Source organism: Hemitrygon akajei, chromosome 4 (genome assembly GCF_048418815.1).
Source record: "Hemitrygon akajei chromosome 4, sHemAka1.3, whole genome shotgun sequence".
In the NCBI taxonomy this organism is placed as follows: domain Eukaryota; kingdom Metazoa; phylum Chordata; class Chondrichthyes; order Myliobatiformes; family Dasyatidae; genus Hemitrygon; species Hemitrygon akajei.
The window spans coordinates 102651557-102672626 of record NC_133127.1 but is presented as its reverse complement, the minus strand read 5'-3'; the positions used below and the strand labels follow the sequence as shown (position 1 = coordinate 102672626).

Sequence of the window (21070 nt, the reverse complement as noted above, 5' to 3'; positions counted from 1 at the left end):
TAGGTGGCGACTGGTTAAGGAGAGATTTCAGATGAACATCAGTAAGCATTTCTTTACCCAGCGAGTTGTGGACACATGGAACAAACTACCTAGTGTGCATTTGAGAGTAGTACTTTAGAGACTTTCAAATCTAAACTCGATAGTTCTCTCGACACACAATGTGAATGGGAATTTGGCAAGCTTTGTTGGCCGAAAGGCCTGTTCTTATCAAAAACTTTCTAATGTTCTAACAAAACTGCTTTCAATGGTATCAGTGTTGGACTAATCTGATAGCTGACTGCACTTACACAATGGTTGGTTGAAAATTAATCAGTCAACATTGATTTGGGGATGAAATTTGCTGTTTGTCAGTAGAGCAAGAAGGTTTTGTTGTAGTGGATGTTACCATGATTCTCCCTGTGCCTGTACTCCTTCTGATGTGCTTCTTTGTCACTGCAGATGAACAAAAGGTAAAACAAACTTTAACTGATAATAATTGTGATGAATTCAGTTGATTTCTCTGTGACAGCTAGTGGCTTTGGTGATCCCAAGAATGTGCATTGAATGCTGCAATGTTGAGCGTATCGGATCTGCAAGGTTTGTGACTCTGTCCAAGGTCTCTGTCTTGTTGGCAGGTAGGAAGTTCTAACTTCTTCAATGAGTCTCTGTGTTCTCCAGTTACAAAGTTTTCCCATTAGCATTTACAAGTCAAACCCTTGGCTCTATACAGTTTCAATTTTAGTTATTTTCTGTTAGGTGTTTTTATTAATTTCTCTGTTTGTTTATATTTGTGAACCATTAACATGGCTTCTTTTCTTCCCTCCATTATTTGAGCACACCTTTGTCTTTTATAACTTTGGCTCATCTTACAGATGTCAGCCTTGTCATGTCTGTCACCATGTTAATTATCTAAGATTCAAGGACTATTTAATCTATTAATCCACTTTCTGCAATTGTTCAATTTGGTCTTCTCCCAGCAATATTATGTTTATTTTCCAGCACCATCTACTTGGTTACCTCCCTTTGCTCAGTTTTCACAAAAAAGATGCACAGCTGAAGAACTTTTTCCCCAGTTTATCTGTTGTTGAAACTTTCATCTACGCATTGCTACCTCTAGACTTGACTCTTTTCCAAAACTCTTCTGGCCTGTTTCCCATGTTCTATCATCCATTAACCCGAGATTACCCAAATCTGTTTCACGTGTTTCAGACTTGCACAACTGCTGCTTATCTCGACACTTAACATAGGATGCCGAGTCAGCAACATCTTGCTTGCATCATAGATATCTGCATTCCTCAGTTTTGATCTTTTGCTCACACAGCTTAATCACTCAAGTTCTTACTACAGAAGCTTAGCATCTTTCCCTCTTTTTCAGGTGTTTCATCACTTTGGCCCAGCTCATAAACTACCTACCTAAATAGCACTTTGTATATCTTGTTGGGAACTTTCGTCTAAAACCATCAGTGTCTCAAGATGTCTTCCGATGTTAAACGCACAATGGAAGTTCCAATTGTTGAAAAATCAAACCCTCATTAAATGTTATCAACATCTCCCAAGTTACTGACTCTGATCTATAATTTTCAAAGCAGAAAGGTGACAAAATTTGATTTGAAATAAATATTCTAAGATATAATTCTTATTAAATGTGACCTGTGCATGTTTGTCCAACCCAGCCATTGTTGTTCCCATTATGTGCTGCATCATGTTTCACAAATGCAGAATGACTTGGCACACAGCTCTTTCAGATTGTCTTCTTGGATTGTGTGATACCAACATAACCCCTTGGGGAATAAAATTTATATCTTCAAGTAAAAGAATTTAGTGTGAGAAATTCTATCTTGCCTTTTAGAACCTCCACTAGAAAGAAAAATTACAGCTCATTTCTCATTCATTTTTGAGAGAGAATAAGCATTAGTTGTGTGGTACAAACTACCAAAGCAATGGAAAGCTTGATCAAACAGAGGAAATGTGGGTCTTGCTTTGAGTTGAACATGGAGCAGTGCAGCACAGGCACAGGCATGGGCCTTTAGCCCACGATGTCTACAATAAAATTCAGCCTGTACTTGACCAATTTCCCCCTATTCTCTGAGCATTTATGTGTGTATCCAGCTTCTTAAATGCTATCATCTGGCTCCACTATTACCCCTACTAGCCCTTTTAACTCTTTTAAACTTTCTCCTTCTCACCTTAAATACATGGGCTCCAGTATTTAATGTTTCTATCCCAGGAAAATAGTTTCTGACAGTCTACCTTCCCATGGGTCTCCTAACTTTATAACTTTCTATCAGATCATCAGTCAGCCTTCAATGCTGCAGAGAAAACAACCCAAGTTTGTCCAACTTCTCATTATAGCTCATACCCTCTAATCCAGACAGCATTCCTCAAAACTTCTAATTCCACACATTTTAATTCCACGTCCCATTCCCATTCAGATGTGTCTATCCATGGCTTCCTTTACTGCCAAGATGAAGCCACACTCAGGTTGGAGGAGCAACACCTTATATTCTGTCTGGGTAGCCTCCAACCTGATGGCATGAACATTGATTTCTCTAACTTTCATTAATGCCCCTCCTCCCCTTCTTACCCATCCCTTATTTATTATTTCCCCCTTTTTTACTCTCCTTTTTTTCCTCTCTCTGCCCCTCTCACAATCACTCCTTGCCTGCTCTCCATCTCCCTCTGGTGCTTTCTTTCTCCCCAGGCCTCCCGTCCCATGATTCTTTCCCTTCTCCAGCTCTGTATCCCTTTTGCCAATCAACTTTCCAGCTCTTAGCTTTATCCCTCCCCCTCCGGTCTTCTCCTATCATTTCGTATTTTCCCCTCCCCCTCCCACTTTCAAATCTCTTACTATCTTTCCTTTCAGTTAGTCCTGACAAAGGGTCTCGGCCCAAAACGTCGACTGTACTTCTCCCTATAGATGCTGCCTGGCCTGCTGCGTTCCACCAGCATTTTGTGTGTGTTGCTTCCAGCATCTGCAGATTTCCTCATGTTTGTATTCTCCAAAATTTCTCTATACTGTTTCCGAAGCCTCCACATCCTTCCATTAACAGGATCATCAGAATTGCACACTACACTTCAAGTGCAGCCTAATCATGGTTTTAGATAGCTGCAACCTTATACTCAGTGCCACAACCATTGTGGGTGAGCAGGCCATATGCTTTTAGGAAGCTATGAAGAAAAGAGGGAGAGAAAGTTTGGGTGATCAGACAGATGATGGCCTGGTGAGAGGTGAGTTTCTTAAGAATTAAGATATGGGCAGGCTGACTAGCTTGACAATTGGAAGCAAACCTTCAGAAAGCCGTGGTAAGTACAGAAGTTACTTCCGCTGTGGTACTCAGCAGAAAGCTTCAGGACTTTGACCCATCAGCTAAAAAGTAATGCCAATAAAAAGAGTGGAAATACTAGAAGGAACAAAACTCAAAGGCAGTGGAGAAACTCAGCAGAGTATGAAGATTCTACGGAGGGAAAATGTCAGTCAGTTTCAAGTTGAGACCCTTCATTTGGACTCCAAAACATCAACTGTCCATTTCCCTCCATAGGTGTTACCCAAGTTCCTCTGACATTTTGTTTATTGCTCAAAAATACTTGTTTTAGATTTGGAGGATAAAAAAACGGAGGAATAATCAGTAAGGCGGAAAACCCAATAGCCAGGAATGTAAATGAGGATACCAAAAGGTTGTTTAGATATAAAGAGTAAAAGCAGGGCAAAAAGAAAGGTGGATATCAGTATTATGGAAGTATTAGTAGTGATCTTTTGAGAATTGTGAGATTCTGGAGGACAGAGAACTTGCAAACTCCACCCTGTAAGGAGGAAGGGAAGCAAAAGACAGGAAATTATAAGCCAGTTAGTGGTCGGGAAGATGTTGGAATCCATCATTAAGGATGATATTTTGGTGTATTTGGAGGCACATAATAAAATAGACCAAAGTCAGTATGAACAAGAGAAAATCTACAGATGCTGGAAATCCAGGCAACACACAGAAGATGCTGGAGGAACTCAGCAGGATAGGCAGCACCTATGGAAAAAAGCATCATTGATATGTCTGGCCGAGATCCTTTATCCCTAGTGGGAAATCTTGCCTGTTGGAATTCTTTGAGGAAATAACAGGCAGGATGGATGAAGTGGAGTCAGTGAATGCTGCTTACTTGGATTTTCACAAAAGGATTTTGACAATGTGCCTTGCATGATGCTGCCTATAACCATATAACCATATAACAATCACAGCATGGAAACAGGCCATTCCGGCCCTCCTAGTCCGTGCCGAACTCTTAATCTCACCTAGTCCCACCTACCCGCACTCAGCCCATAACCCTCCATTCCTTTCCTGTCCATATACCTATCCAATTTTACCTTAAATGACACAACTGAACTGGCCTCTACTACTTCTACAGGAAGCTCATTCCACACAGCTATCACTCTCTGAGTAAAGAAATACCCCCCGTGTTTCCCTTAAACTTTTGCCCCCTAACTCTCAAATCATGTCCTCTCGTTTGAATCTCCCCTACTCTCAATGGAAACAGCCTATTCACGTCAACTCTATCTATCCCTCTCAACATTTTAAATACCTCGATCAAATCCCCCCTCAACCTTCTACGCTCCAATGAATAGAAACCTAACTTGTTCAACCTTTCTCTGTAACTTAAGTGCTGAAACCCAGGTAACATCCTAGTAAATCGTCTCTGCACTCTCTCTAATTTATTGATATCTTTCCTATAATTCGGTGACCAGAACTGTACACAATATTCCAAAGTTGGCCTTACCAATGCCTTGTACAATTTTAACATTACATCCCAACTTCTGTACTCAATGCTCTGATTTATAAAGGCCAGCGTTCCAAAAGCCTTCTTCACCACCCTATCTACATGAGACTCCACCTTCAGGGAACTATGCACTATTATTCCTAGATCTCTCTGTTCCACTGCATTCCTCAATGCCCTACCATTTACCCTGTATGTTCTACTTGGATTATTCCTGCCAAAATGTAGAATCTCACACTTCTCAGCATTAAACTCCATCTGCCAACGTTCAGCCCATTCTTCTAACCGGCATAAATCTCCCTGCAAGCTTTGAAAACCCACCTCATTATCCACAACACCTCCTACCTTAGTATCATCAGCATACTTACTAATCCAATTTACCACCCCATCATCCAGATCATTTATGTATATTACAAACAACATTGGGCCCAAAACAGCATTGGGCCCAAAACAGATCCCTGAGGCACCCCGCTAATCACCGGCCTCCATCCCGATAAACAATTATCCACCACTACTCTCTGGCATCTCCCATCTAGCCACTGTTGAATCCATTTTATTACTCCAGCATTAATACCTAACAACTGAACCTTCTTAACTAACCTTCCATGTGGAACTTTGTCAAAGGCCTTGCTGAAGTCCATATAGACTACATCCACTGCCTTACCCTCGTCAACATTCCTCGTAACTACTTCAAAAAATTCAATAAGGTTTGTCAAACATGACCTTCCACACACAAATCCATGCTGGCTACTCCTAATCAGATCCTGTCTATCCAGATAATTATAAATACTATCTCTAAGAATACTTTCCATTAATTTACCCACCACTGATGTCAAACTGACAGGTCTATAATTGCCAGGCTTACTTTTTAAACAATGGAACCACATGAGCAATACGCCAATCCTCCGGCACAATCCCCGTTTCTAATGACATCTGAAAGATCTCTGTCAGAGCTCCTGCTATCTCTACACAAACTTCCCTCAAGGTCCTGGGGAATATCCGGTCAGGACCCGGAGATTTATCCACTTTTAAATTTCTTAAAAGCGCCAGTACTTCCACCTCTTTAATTGTCATAGGTTCCATAACTTCCTACTTGTTTCCCACACCTTACACCATTCAATATCCTTCTCCTTAGTGAATACCGAAGAGAAGAAATCGTTCAAAATCTCTCCCATCTCCCTCGGCTCCACACATAGCTGACCACCCTGATTCTCTAAGGGACCAATTTTATCCCTCACTATCCTCTTGCTTTTAATATAACTGTAGAAGCCTTTCGGATTTACTTCCACCTTATTTGCCAAACCAAACTCGTAACTTCTTTTAGCTTTTCTAATCTCTTTCTTAAGTTTCCTTTTACATTCTTTATATTCCTCGAGCAATTCCTTTACTCCATGCTGCCTATATCTATTGTAGACATCCCTCTTTTTTTGAACCAAGTTTCTAATATCCCTTGAAAACCATGGCGCTTTCAAACCTTTAACCTTTCCTTTCAACCGAACAGGAACATAAAGATTCTGTACCCTCATAATTTCTAGCAAGATAAGAACCAATGGTATTGGAGGAATAATACAAGCACGGGCAGAAGATTGGCTGACTGACAGGAGGCAAAGAGTGGAAATAAAGGGAGCCTTTTCTAGCTGGCTACTGGTAACTAGTAGAGTTTCACAGGGTTCAGTGTTGCGACCACTTCTTTTCACTTTATGTCTTGGATGATAGCTTTGTGGCCAACTTTGTAGATAATCAAAGATTGCTGAAGGGGTAGGCAGTGTTAAGGAAGCAGGGAGTTTGCAGAAGGACTTGGACAGTTAGAAGAATGGGCAAAGAAGTGGCAGATACAATAAGGCACAGGGAAGTGTATGGTCAGTTTTGTGACAGTTGATGGACATTGGGGGAACCTTTCTTGCGTCTAGCGCGGACTGTGAGCGAGGTTTTAGCCTAATGAATCAACTCAAAAACAAGCTGAGAAACCGTTTAGGTGAATGTTACTTGGATATGTTAATGAGAATCAAAAGTTATCAATTGGATGGAAGTTCTATTAGTCTAGATAGAGTTTACAAAGAACGGGTAAATGTCAAAGACAGGAGAGAGAAAAAATAACTGAGTGACTTAAATATGTATGTTATTTTGTTGTTATTCTGTGCAGTTTTATGTCAAATATTTTGTAAGCCTACATAAACTATGCCACGCACATACTTTTGTCACAGGAAAAATATTTGCACAACCTAAGACTTTTGTGCACACTGGCTACTAAAGATTAGAGGGAACATTGACTAGGGTGCCTAAGAACTTTGTATAGTACTGTATTTGTCAGTGTAGAGTTTGTAAATCTGATGGCAGCAAAGGATGCTGGGAATGGCAATGATGAAGCACTGTGGAAGGGGTGTGGTACAGGTGGTAAAGAAGGAATGCCGGGGCCAATGGGTGGGGGAGGAGGGTTGTGCATGGGTGCAGACATGGGATCAATTAGTGAAAGCCAGTCTGTGATTGGTTGCCATCTGACCAATAGGTGTTGGTTGGTTTGGCTCATCATAACACTGCAATTTATGCTTTGTGCTAGTAGACCATGAGCTTTGTACCTGGCCTGAGGTATCAAACTTCACAGCCAGATAGTCAATGTTATGCACAAGGTGTTAATGAACAGTTGGCTGAGGAGCTCACAGAAGCGCAGTAACGTATAGCACTTTGTACAGTTGTAGGGAAAGTGCTTACAGCTGTAGGAGGCATGTTGTGTCTCAGCCCTCCCCTTATCTTTTTATACTGACTCACCTGACTCACCTCACCTGTTCCACATCATCAGAATGCTTCCATTTGGTTCTTAAACCAACCTGCAAAACGTTAGTCACTACAGTTTGACAAAATTATGATTGCTTAGACAACCCTTTTCTGAAATGGACACTTTTCTAGTGCTAATTGAATTTTCTTGTAAAATTCATGCATCATTTATTGTTTGTTTTTCTTGTGAATGCTGCTTCTATGCCACTACGCTGCACCTGTGATGTTGCAACAAGTAAGATCTTCATTGTATATCAGTGTCCTTGACTTGTGCATATAACAATAAACTTCACTTTGCCTTTGACTGTCTTTTTCTTAACTTTCAATGATTTGTGTCCAAGGATGTTTAGCTTCCTTTGAACACCAACACCTATCATTCTGGAATTTAGAAGTTCTCTGTCTGAAGTGACTGCACCTCCTTAGAGTCCATTTTACAGTCATTTATATCATCAGCAAAGAGAGATATTTTATCCCCCTCATCCAGATCATTCACAGAACTTGTTAACAGCTGGGGTCCCAACACCAGTTCCCATGGCAACCAACACAAAAATGACCTACCATGCTGTGGTAAACTATGTGTATACCTGTCTGGACATGCCCCTCTGCTGACTGCTCCTGTGGCTCCTCCCACAGACCCCTGTATAAAGGCGATTGGAGGCACTGCTCCTCCCTCAGACTCCAAGTTGTTGTGGTCACTTTTGCATCTAATAAAAGCCTATCGTTCACCTCCCATCTCCGAGAGTTATTGATGGTGCATCAATTTTATTAGCTGCAATTTTAAAACATGGAGAGCATTTTACGACCGGACAGATTCGATATTGACCCTCAATCTCCGGAAGCTAGCATCGCTTTTGAACTCTGGCTTGCATGCTTCCAATCGTACCTAGAGGAGATCTGTGCGACCGAGCCGGCAACGATGCACAAAATTCTCCTCACCAGGGTCAGTCCGCGGGTGTACTCCATTATCAGGGACCTGCCGACCTACCAGGGTGCAATGGATGCCCTCAAAAGACAATACCTGCGGCCGGTGAACACCATCTACGCAAGACATCGCTTAGCGGCATGGCGGCAGCAGGCCAGAGAGTCAAGCGCTGAATTTGTCTGGGCCTTACAGACACTCGTGCAGGTCTGCGACTGCAGGGGACTGACGGCGGAACAGCATGCGGAGCTCCTGGTACAAGACGCCTTCGTTACAGGGGTCAGGTCAGTGTACGTGCGCCAGCGGCTGCTGGAAACCGCCGATCTTACCTTACAGTCGGCGATCGAGCTGGCCGACACACTGCAGGCTGCTCTACACAACGTTGACACTGTCCAGCCGCGCGATCTCCCACCGGCCCCATGGACACAGCAGACCCCGCCACCCGCCAGTGAATCGACCATGGCTCCTGCCAGTCGCAAGTCCACGCAGTGTGACTTCTGCGGACTCGAAAAGCACCCCCGAAAACACTGCCCGGCCCAAGCAGCTACCTGCTCCAGCTGCGGAAAGAAGGGCCACTTTGCCAAGGCCTGTAAGTCCAAACCACGAGCGGGGTTGAGCAGCACCTCGTGCAAGACATGAGGGTGGCCATTTTGGTTGCTGCCATCTTGCCTGCCCGCCTCGTGCGAGGCATGGGGGCGGCCATCTTTGTTGGCGCCACCTCACCCAGCCTCTGACCCACGGGTGCTTACCGGGCACCAAGACGGCGATTCAACTCTGGCCTCCGTGACCCTCGACCAAAGCGCTCCACACCAGCTTGCAAGGTCAATGATGGACATCCTGGTGGAGGGGCACAGGACTAGCTGCCTGTTTGACACAGGCAGCACTGAGAGTTTTATTCACCCGGACACAGTGCAACGCTGTGGACTCGTGACACGGCCGGTAAGCCAGAGGGTCACCATGGCTTCTGGATCGCATTCCACAGACATCCGGGGGGGGGGGGGGGTTGTGTAGCGACATTGGTGGTGCAGGGCACAGAATATCGGAACTTTGCGTTACTGGTCATGCCTCAACTGTGTGCCCCTGTGCTATTGGGGCTCGACTTCCAGAGCCACCTGAAAAGTGTGACAATGGAGTATGACGGGCCCCTCCCACCAATCACTGTCAGAAATCCTCAGTTTTGTGGGACTTTGTCATATACCCCGCTACTGACCACACACACACACTGACCACACATCCCACCCAGCACCATACCGACAGCTGCGCTACTGACGTCACTTGCAGCCTCTCCACCCTCAAGATCCCTCCCCCACCACTGTTCGCCAACCTGACCCCCGACTGTAAACCTGTGGTAACTAAAAGCAGGAGGTACAGCGCAGGGGACAGGGCCTTCATTCAGTCGGAGGTGCAGCGGCTGCTCAGGGAGGGGATCATTGAGCCAAGCACAAGTACTTGGAGGGCCCAAGTGGTCATTGTTTGGACCGGGCTGAAAAATAGGATGGTCGTGGACTATAGCCAGGCCACCAATAGGTTCACGCAGCTTGACGCATACCCCCTACCCCGTATTGCGGATATGGTCAATCAGATAGCTCAGTACAAGGTGTACTCGACCATAGACCTGAAATCTGCTTACCATCAGCTCCCCATCCGCCCGGAGGACCACCCCTACACCGCCTTCGAGGCGGGCGGCAGTCTCTATCACTTCCTGCACGTCCCCTTCGGTGTCACGAATGGTGTCTCTATCTTCCAGAGGGAAATGGACCGGATGGTGGACCAGTGCCAACTGAAGGCCACGTTCCCATATCTGGATAACATCACCATCTGCGGTCACGACTGGCAGGATCACGACACCAACCTCCAATGATTTTTCCAAGAGGCCAAAGCTCTTAACCTCACCTATAACAGGGACAAGTGTGTGTTCGGAACCACCTGACTTGCTATCCTTGGGTATGTCGTGGAGAACGGGATCATTGGCCCTGACCCCGACCGTATGCAAACTTCCTCTTCCCACCACCCTCAGATCCCTCAAACGGTGCCTGGGCTTCTTTTCCTATTACGCCCAATGGGTCCCTCACTACACAGACAAGGCCCGCCCCCAGGTCAAGTCCACCGCATTTCCACTCTCAGCCGAGGCCCGCGCAGCCTTCTGCCGTATTAAAGGTGACATTGTCAAAGCAACGATGCGTGCGGTGGAGACCATTCCCTTCCAAGTAGAGAGTGACGCCTCCAATTTCGCACTTGCTGCTACCCTCTATCAGGCAGGAAGGCCGGTAGCATTCTTCTCTCGTATCCTTCAGGGCCCTGAAATTCGGCACTCCGCGGTGGAGAAAGAAGCCCAGGCCATAGTGGAAGCTATTAGGCACTGGAGGCACTATCTCGCCGGCAAAAGGTTCACCTTGCTGACCGACCAGCGCTCAGTTGCGTTCATGTTCAGCAACCAACAGTGGGGCAAAATCAAAAATGATAACATTTTGAGGTGGAGAATAGAACTCTCCACCTACAACTATGACATCCTGTACCGGCCTGGAAGGCTCAATGAGCCCCCTGATGCTCTATCACGGGGAGCGTGTGCCAGCGCGCAGCTCGACCGGCTATACCGACTCTACCATTTCCTGAAAGCCCGGAACCTGCCTTACTCCCTTGAGGAAATTAGGACGATGACCAGGGACTGCCAAGTCTGCACTGAGTGCAAACCGCATTTCTACCGTCCTGAAAAGGCACAACTTATCAAGGCCACCCGCCCCTTTGAGTGACTGAGTGTCGACTTTAAGGGCCCCCTTCCCTCCACCGACCACAATGTCTACTTTCTCAATGTAATCGACGAGTACTCGTGGTTCCCCCTTGTCATCCCCTGCCCCGATACCACTGCCACGTCCGTCATAAAAGCCCTGCACCAGCTCTTCACTCTGTTCGGATATCCCTGCTATATCCACAGTGATAGAGGGTCCTCGTTTATGAGTGACGAGCTGCGCCAGTACCTGCTGGCTAGGGGTATTGCTACTAGTAGGACCACGAGCTATAATCCCTGGGGGAATGAACAGGTGGAGAGGGAGAATGCCACTGTGTGGAAGGCCACACTCTTAGCCCTTAGGTCAAAGGGGTTGCCGGTCTCTCGCTGGCAGGAGGTCCTCCCCGAGGCACTCCACTCCATCCGCTTCCTGTTATGCACGTCCACCAATGCCACCCCCCATGAGCGACTCTTTTCTTTTCCCAGGAAGTCTGCCACTGGGACCACCCTACCGGGTTGGCTGACGTCCCCCCAGTGCCAGTGCTGCTCCGGAAACATGCAAGGAGCAATAAATACTCCCCGATGGTCGAGAGGTTTCACCTACTTCATGCGAACCCCCAGTATGCCTACGTGGTCTTACCTGATGGGCGGGAGGACACGGTCTCCGTCCACGACCTGGCGCCCGCAGGAGCACCAGACCCCTACCCCGAACACTCCATGGTGACTATGAACCCCATACCCACCGATGTATATATATATATACCCACGAGACCCCGCGCACACTCCCCTCTCAGCCGAGGCCCGCGCGCACACCAAGCCCTACACAGACTCCTCACGACACTCCCATACCGGGTGCCATGCACACGCATGAGGGATTACTGATGCCTAACGGGCTGGCACCTCAAGTCAGGCCGGAGCCAGCACAACCATCGTCACCGGTGCTACGTAGATCGCAGCGACAGACTCCACCGCCTGATAGACTCAACCTGTAAATATACTTGTAAGAAGCTTCGCCCCGTGGGGACTCTCTTTTAAAACAAAGGGGGGGTGAATGTGGTGAACTACATATACCTGTCTGGACACACCCCTCTGCTGACTGCTCCTGTGGCTCCTCCCACAGACCCCTGTATAAAGGCGATTGGGGCACTGCTCCTCCCTCAGTCTCCAAGATGTTGTGGTCACTTTTGCAGCTAATAAAAGCCTATCGTTCGCCTCCCGTCTCCAAGAGTTATTGATGGTGCATCACATGCTCTGTTTTCTGTCCATCAGCCAATCCTCAGTCCAGATTAGTATATTACTATGTAATGCTTACGCGACAGGCTGGTATATGTCTGGGGGAAATTTCCAGCCACACACCAACCCCACTTCCCGTGTACGCAGGTGCTGTGGAAAACAAGTTAACACAGCATCGCACACACAATATCAAGCTCACACCAGGTATGGTTATAGAATATGCTTTAAGGATTTTACTAGAACTAAGTGATCACTAATGATACAGTATATATGGAGGAAAAGAAAATAAAGAAAAAGGCGCCAAAACTTATCAGAGTTCAGTCAATTTAGTGCACATCGTTGGAGCTCAACCATTGAATCCTCCGACCCCTCTTCGCTCTCCTCCGACCTCCACGACCTCGCACCTGGGACCACCCAAAGTGGTCGACCGAGCAGTACGGCACATGGCCACACTCCTCGGTGTCTTCTTCCCCACTCTCGAAAAGACCGCAAAAACCCCGCTCCCAAACCTACAAGAAAAAAATAACGTCCAACCCCATTGGTTAACAAATGAATACAATCCCTGTTATCAGCAATCCTAAACCTAAACAGAGTGCGAGAAGCTTCGTGAATGCTCTCCAGACAACACTCTCTCTCCAGTTAGCATAACAAAGAAGCAGTTTTACTTTTAACAAACAAAGAAGCCATTTTGATTAACATACACAGTACAACTACAATGCCCACATTCTAATTTCATCAAGCTTTCTCTTGAGTCGCATCTCGTTGAAGGGCTTCTGAAATTCTAAATACACCATATCCACTGGTTCCCTCCTTTTTGGTTAGCATAGAATTATAGGGTGCAGCAAAAGACCATTAAACTCATCACTTTCGTGCCAAGTTTATGCAAGCACTCATCAAGACTCTATTGGTTACAATTTCAAAAAAATAATTAAAAAATTAGGTATGTTCATGGTTTCAGTGTTCATTTAGAAATTGAATGGCAGAGGGGAAGAAGCTGTTCCTGAATCACTGAGTGCATACCTTCAGCCTTCTGTACCTCTTACCTGACAGTAACTATGAGGAGAGGGCATGTCCTGGGTGATGGGAGTGTTTAATAATGGATGCTGCCTTTCTGAGGCACTGCTCCTTGAAAATATCTTGGCTACTATGGAGGCTAGTATCCAAGATGAAGCATACTAATTTTACAACTTTCTGAATCTTCTTTCGATCTTGTGCAGTAGACACTCCATAGCAGACAGTGATGCAGCCCGTTAGGATGCTCTCCATGGTACATCTGTAGCAGTTTTTGAGTGTTGTAGGTAACAAACCTAATCTCTTCAAAGTCCTAATGAAACATAGCCACTGTCTTGCCTTCTTTATAACTGCATCGATAGGTTAGATCCTCAGAGAGCTTAACACCCAGGAACTTGTAGCTACTCACTGTCTCCACTTCTGATCCCTCTATGAAGATTGGTATGTGCTCCTTCGACTTACCCTTCCTGAAGTCCACAATCAGCTCTTTCATCTTACTGACGTTGAGTTCAAGGTTGTTACTGTGACACCACCCAATTAGCTAGTATATCTCACTCCTGTACACCCTGTCATCTCTATTTGAGATTCTGCCAACAATGGTTGTATCAGCAGCAAATTTATAGATGGTATTTGAGCTGTACATAGCCACACAGTCATGAGTATGGAGAGAGTAGAGCAGTGGGCTAAGCACACACCCCTGAGGTGCACCAGTGTTGATCATCAGCGAGGAGGAGATGTTATCACCAATCCGCACAGACTGTGGTCTTCCAGTTAGGAAGTCAAGGATCCAATTGCAGAGGGAGGTACAGAGGCCCAGGTTCTGCAACTTATTTATCAGGATTGTGAGAATGATGGTATTAAATGCTGAGCTTTAGTCGATGAACAGCATCCTGATGTAGGTGTTTGTATTGTCCAGGTAATCTAAGGCCGTGTGAAGAGCCATTGAGATTACATCTGCCATAGACCTATTGTGGCAATAGGCAAATTGCAGTGCATCCAGCTCCTTGCTGAGGCAGGAGTTAACTCCAGCCATGACCAACTTCTCAAAGCATTTCATCACTGTAGATGTCATTGCTACTGGGCAATTGTTATTAAGGCAGCTCACAATACTCTTCTTGAGCACTGATATACTTGTTGCCCTTTTGAAGCAGGTGGGAACTTCTGACCATAGCAATGAGAGGTTGAAAATGTCTTTGAATACACCCACCAGTTGGTTGGCACAAGTTTTCAGAGCCTGACCAGGTACTCCACCTTGCGAGTGTGCACCTTTCTGAAAGACAGCCTGACATTGGGCTTCAGGAAGTGATCACAGGGTCACCGGGCACAGCAGGGATCCTCACAGCTGTAGTTATATTCTTATTTTCTAAGTGAGCATAACAGGCGTGAAACTTGTCTGGAAGTGAAGCATTTATGAAGTTGGGTTTTGCTTTGTAGGAAGTAATAGACTGCCAGAGTTGACGTGTGTCCGATGTCACCTCCAACCTCGCTCGGAATTGTTTCTTTGCTCTTGAAGTAGTCCTCTGCAGGTCAGACCTGCAGAGATCCACACGTTCCCCACATTCACTTACACACACTAGGGGCAATTTACAGTGGCCAGTTAACATACCAACCCACAGATCTTTGGGATGTGGGAGGAAATGCAAAGCCCACACTGCCACAGGAAGTACATGCAAACTCCACTCAGAAAAAAGCCGAGGTCAGAATGAAACCCACTCTCTGTTGGTGTAAGGTAGCAGCCCTAATCACTCTGCACTGTGTCGCCCATCAGAAGCCATTTCTGTCACTTCAATCTTACAAGCTTTTGGTGAGAATTGAACCCAAGACTCTGCTGCTGGGAGGTAGCAGTGCCACTGTGCACACCATCAGTATCGATTTCTGTCACTGTCTTGCAACAGGGTCAGTCTCTTCAAAGTGCTCTTCCACTGGCATTCCCTAAGCTTAGGTCAAATACTGACACCTCACTGGTTGGATGATCTACCTCTATGCGTTGAAAAAGGACAAGAAATTTGATGGAATGAAACTGGGACCAAAAGAGAGGGATGTTCCAACATTTACTGTATGCAGTCAAAAGGACATTGAATTTCATTGTTATTTCACCAGATAGTGGCTGTGCACCTTGTGAGTCTTCAGTGACACACTCTATTCTCACTTGCAGATCATTACTGTACTGAGAAAGCCTCTATCAAAGGCAGAAATGGTATTCTTTGTGTTCTGTAAAGTAGCAAATCGTCCCTCCTCATTCTCTTCCTGTTGCATTTGTTGCTCTTTTTAAAAGCTGGCAAGATGAATTAATGGCAGGACTAAGGTAGTCTTGGTGGAATATAAAACAAATTTTACCATCATTATTAATAATGCCTTGCATATTTACCCTGTCCAATGACATTGTGTCATTACAGCCCCACAACGTTCTACTTCTTTTCTCCAGTGCATTTCAAATAAAACTCATCTACCAGAGGAAAGGCCACGTAATCAGAAAGACAACAAAATTCCCTTTATAAATACATTTTATAATTTTATTAGGACAAAAAATATGTCTTCCTATGCAGTCTCATCAATACATGGTTTACCTACAGAAATTAGATTGACTCTTAACTGCCCTCTGGTTTGTTTAAGACCAATTAGAAGTGGGAATGAAATGTGAACATTGGCAGCAAAAAGTGAATCATAGAAGAAGTAAAATCCATTCACTTATGTTACTCTATCAGCATGAGGGGATTGCTGGAGTTGTAAAAATATTATGGTGTGTATGTTCTTGATTAACTTGTGCCAGAGTTAGCAAAGACATTCTCATGGCTAACCTGCTTATGGGAAAATAATATCTATTTTTTATCAGAAACTGTCAACAGATCAGAACGCACTGGACAATAATGCCACCTCAGCAGTAAGTCTCTGTTTTAAGATTTATTTTTTATTTAAATAATCATATCTTGAAATATTCATTGAAGACATTATAGCAGTTATGATTCTGCAGACATGTTACAGTTTACTGTTATTTGTCCTTATATGGGCAGGTTTTCCACTCATGTGTTGAGGGAAGATAAGTATCGATTGAGTAGTAGTAACTATCAGAGTGATGAACAATTTGGCAAAGCAAGAAGAAATCTTGATTTTGGTTGAACCAAGAACAGTACAGCAACGCCACAACGCAATGAAAAATTAAACTAAAATTCTTCCTGTCTATGGTCCATGTACTCCCATCTGTGAATGTTCTTGTGTGTATCTAATAGACCCTTAAATGCCACCATCATCTCTGGTTTCACCATTACCTCTGGCACCTTCCCTGGAAGAGAGCCCAATGATCCAAAACTCTTATTTCCTCCCTCCTACACCAACTCCTTAGCCACATTTTAAATTGGATGATCTTCCTATCTCTGGCCTCACGAGCAAGTGGCATGGGTAGCAATCCAGCCATCAGTACCCTGGAGGTCCTGCCCTTTAACTTAGCACCTGTCTTCCTGAACTCACTTTGCAGAACCTCATCACCCTTCTTACCTATGTCATTGGTACCTAATGGACATTGAACTTTGGCTGCTCACCGTCCCTTTTAAGAGTGATGTATAGAAAGTTCTTTGCAAATTTAAATTCAATTCCTCTATCCATCTATTATCATATGGAGGACTGTGTTTTATTGAATATGTAACCAACATGTGTACTTGCATTACCTTGGCAGAGAAAGTTACTGGGCAAAAGCTGGAAGATCAGATTAATAAAATGGGTGCCCACTGATCAGCATGTGTGCGTTGGGTTTAAAGGCCTGTTGCCATGCTGTTTAATTCCATTATAACAGATAGGAGGGATGTGGTATACTTAGAATTTCAGAAGACCTTTAACTTAAAGCTCAAGAAAAAGCTGAATGAACTATTGTAGCTATATACTGATCTGGACTGAGGACTGGTTAATGCACAGAAAACAGAATGTGCTAATAAACAGGTTTGTTTATTAGCACATCACTTTGTTGATAGCCAGAGGGTGCTTCTGTGACTGGTGCCAGGGTCCCAGCTGTTCACAATTCCCGTGAGTTATTTGGATGATAAAGATTCAGAACTGTATATCTATGTTTGCTGATGATTAAAACAAATTGTAATATGGACTCTGAGGAGGTGTTGTCACTTCAGAGATAACTTTTAAATTGCAGAGACTGATGGGTGTTGCTTTGCAAAAAGACCGTGGTATCCCTAGGTATTCCTAAACTTAGGAAAACAGTCAAAGTCAAAATTGAGTTTCTTGTCATATGCACAAGTACACAAGTTGGAGCAGGAGATTTTAACATTCCACAAATCGACTGGGACTCCCATAGTGTAAAAGGACTAGATGGGATAGAGTTTGTCAAATTTGTTCAGGAGAGTTTTCTTTATCAGTACATAGAAGTACCAAAGAGAGAGCGTGCAAGAGAGATCTGCTATTAGGGAATGAGACAGATTAGGTGACAGAGGTTTGTTATAAGTAAAGTTCAAAGTAAATTTATTATTGAAGTCCATATATATCACCATAAACAATCCTGAGATTCAATTTTTGCAGCCATTCTCCTGAAAACTATAGAATAATTACCATAACAGAACCAATGGGAGGTGTCCAATTAGGACGTTCAACCAGAATGCAGAAGTCAACAAACTGCAAATATTAAAAGAAGAAATAATAGTAACAAATAAATAAGCAATAAATATTGAGAACATGAATTGAAATGTCCTTCAAAGTGAGTCCATGGGTTGTAGGAAAGTTTCAATGTTGGGTTAAGTGAAGTTGAATTAAGTTATCCCCTTAGGTTCAAGAGCCTGATGGTTGAGGTGTAATAACTGTTCCTGGACCTGGTGATGTGACCTTGAGGCTCCTGTACCTTCTTCCTGATAACAGCAGTGACGAGAGAACATGTCCTGGATAGTGGGGGCTCCCTGATGATGGGTGCTAATTTCCTACAATAGCGTTTCATAAAGATGTGCTCAATGGTTGGGACGGCTTTATCCATGATGGACTGGGCTATGTCCACTACTTTTTGTGGGATTTTCCATTTAAGGGTATCAGTGTTTCCATACCAGACTGTGATACAACCAGTCAATGTACTCTCCACTACTCATCTATAGAAGTTTGTCCAAGTTTTGTCATGATAAATCTCCACAAACTCCTTTGGAAGTAGAAATGCTGCTGTGCTTTATTCATAATTGCACATGTGCCGGGGCTAGGACAGGTCCTCCAATATCACCTTGGAATTTAAAGCTGCTGACCCTCTGACCCTCTGACCTTCTGACCCTCTGACCCTCTGACCCTCTGACCCTCTGACCTTCTGACCCTCTGATCCTCTGATGAGGACTGGCTCATGGATCTCTGTTTTTTTTTTCCAAATTCTATAGTCATCTCCTTGGTCTTGCTGACACTAAGAAGTTGTTGTTGTGACACCAATCAGCCAGATTTCCAATATCCCTCCTATATGTTGATTCATCACCACATTTCATTTTGCCTGTGACAGTGGTGTCATCAGCAAACTTGATGATGACATTGGCGTTGTGCTTAGTCTCACAGTCATAGGCGGAAAGCAAGGAGAGCAGGGGACTAAGCACACAGCCTTATGGTGCACCTCTGCTGATGGAGATCATGTTATCATCAACCCAAATTGACTGGGGTTTGCAAGTGAGGAAATCCAGGATCCAGTTGTATAAGGAGATATTGAGGCCAAAGTTTTGATTAGTTTTGAGGGGTTGATGGTATTAAATGCTAAGCTGTAATTGATAAAGAGCATCGTGATGTATGCCTCTCAGGCAGGAGTTGATATGTTTCAACAGCAACCTCATAAATCACTTCATCTCCATGGATTTAAGTGCTAATGGCTGATAATCGTTGAGGCAGGTCACCACATTCTTTTTGGCTTCGGTATGATTGAAGCCTGCCTAAAGTGAGGGATTAAGATCTCAGTGAACACACTATCCAATTGTGGGGGTACACTTTGCATCTGGAGATCATAATGTCACTAGTTTCAAAGTAATTCAGATTCAGATTCAGATTCAGTTTATTGTCATTTAGAAACCACAAATGCAATGCAGTTAAAAAATGAGACAACGTTCCCCCAGAATGATATCACAAAAGCATATGACAAAACAGACTACACCAGAAAATCCACATAACGTTTGGCAATCCCCAATCCAGAGTCCGGAGAGGCTGCTGCATATTAATATCGCGCTACCGTCTAGCGCGTTCCCCGGAAAGGAGCTCCAAATCCACCAGACAAAAACAAGACCAAAAACTAAATCTACAAGACCTGCACAAAACCACATAATTACAACATATAGTTACAACAGTGCAAACAATAGCATAATTGATTTTAAAAAAAACAGACTATGGGCACAGTAAAAATAGTCCAAGATGTTAAAGGACTGTAAGTTCAAAAGAAATCACCACAGTTTCCACAAGTTCCCAGGGTCCCAACAGACTCGCCATCCCACGCCAGTGGCGGAAGGGAATACCCCCACTATGGACTTCCACGGCGCTGCCCGACTCAGCCTCATAGACGCAGCACACACCAAAAGCAACCTGAGTCCGTCAAACCTCCAAGCCGACGACCATCCCCTCCGGCACAGCTTCTCCGAGCACCGTCCTCTGCCGAGCATATTAAGACGGACCCGCCAACGGCCATTGGCAACGCGACCCCGAGGACTGGGGGCCTGTTCTTCCCAGCAGAGTCCCGGACCTCACAGCAGCAACAGCAATGAAGAAGGTCTTCCTGGAATTTCCCGATGTTTCTCCATGCTTCCACATCCGTTTTCAATCGATTATGATTGCGCACGGCACCCCACTTCACAAATAACAGATAATCAGTTCCGGAGTGGCTGCTGCAAGCTGCGTCACGCTGCCATCTATTATGGGAATGGATAGGTCTGGTCCACGGGATGAGATTCTAAATTGGAGAAAGGCTAGTTTTGATGGTATCAGAAAGAATCTAGCAAGTGTGGATTGGGACAGGCTGTTTTCTGGCAAAAGTGTACTTCGTAAGTGGAAGGCTTGGTAAGTGAAATTTTGAGAGTATAAAGCTTGTATGTGCCTGTCAGAATAAAAGGTAAAGATAACAGGTTTAGGGAGCCTTAGTTTCCAAGAGATATTGAGGCCCTGGTTAAGAAAAAAAAAGAAGGCACCTAGCAGGTATTGGCAGGTAGGTAGTCATGGAGTATAAGAAATGCAAGAGAATTTTTAAGAAAGAAATCAGGAGGGCTAAAAGAAGGCATGCAGTTGCCCTAGCAGACAAGGTGAAGGAGGATCCTAAGGGATTCTATAGATATGTTAAGAGCAAAAGGATTGCAAAATTGGTCCAGTGGAACATCAGAATGGTAATCCATCTGTGGAGCCAAAAGAGGTATGGGAGATCGTCAATGAATTTCATGCATCTGTATTTCCTCAGAGACGGACACAGAGTCTTTAGAATATGGAAGCAAAGCAGCAGCAAGGTTATCAGACCCTATACAGTTTACAAGAGGAAGTGTTTCCTGTCTTGAGGCAAATTAGGGTGGATAAGTCTCCAGTGCTTGACAAGGTGTTCCCTCGGTTCCTGTAGAAGAGAAGTGCAGAAATTGCAGATGCCCCAGCAGAGATATTCAAATCATCCTTAGCGACAGGTGAATTACCAGAGAACTGGAGGATAGCTAATGCTGCTTTGCTGTTTAAGAAAGGTTCTAAGAATAAACCAGGAAATT

At 44.5% G+C, this 21070-nt stretch overlaps 1 protein-coding gene across 3 annotated transcripts in view; it reads left to right on the top strand.

Moving 5' to 3' along the window:
- The first annotated feature begins 307 nt into the window (after positions 1-307).
- cfi (complement factor I) overlaps positions 308-21070 on the top strand; it is a 245972-nt gene continuing 225209 nt past the window's right edge. The window contains exons 1-2 of one of the 3 annotated variants that reach the window (XM_073043136.1): positions 308-449; positions 16231-16278. In XM_073043136.1, coding sequence (XP_072899237.1) covers positions 387-449; positions 16231-16278 — 111 coding nt within the window. In that variant the 5' untranslated portion in view covers positions 308-386. The remainder of the gene's footprint in view (positions 450-16230; positions 16279-21070) is intronic. The other 2 variants (XM_073043134.1, XM_073043135.1) reach the window with 2 other exon arrangements.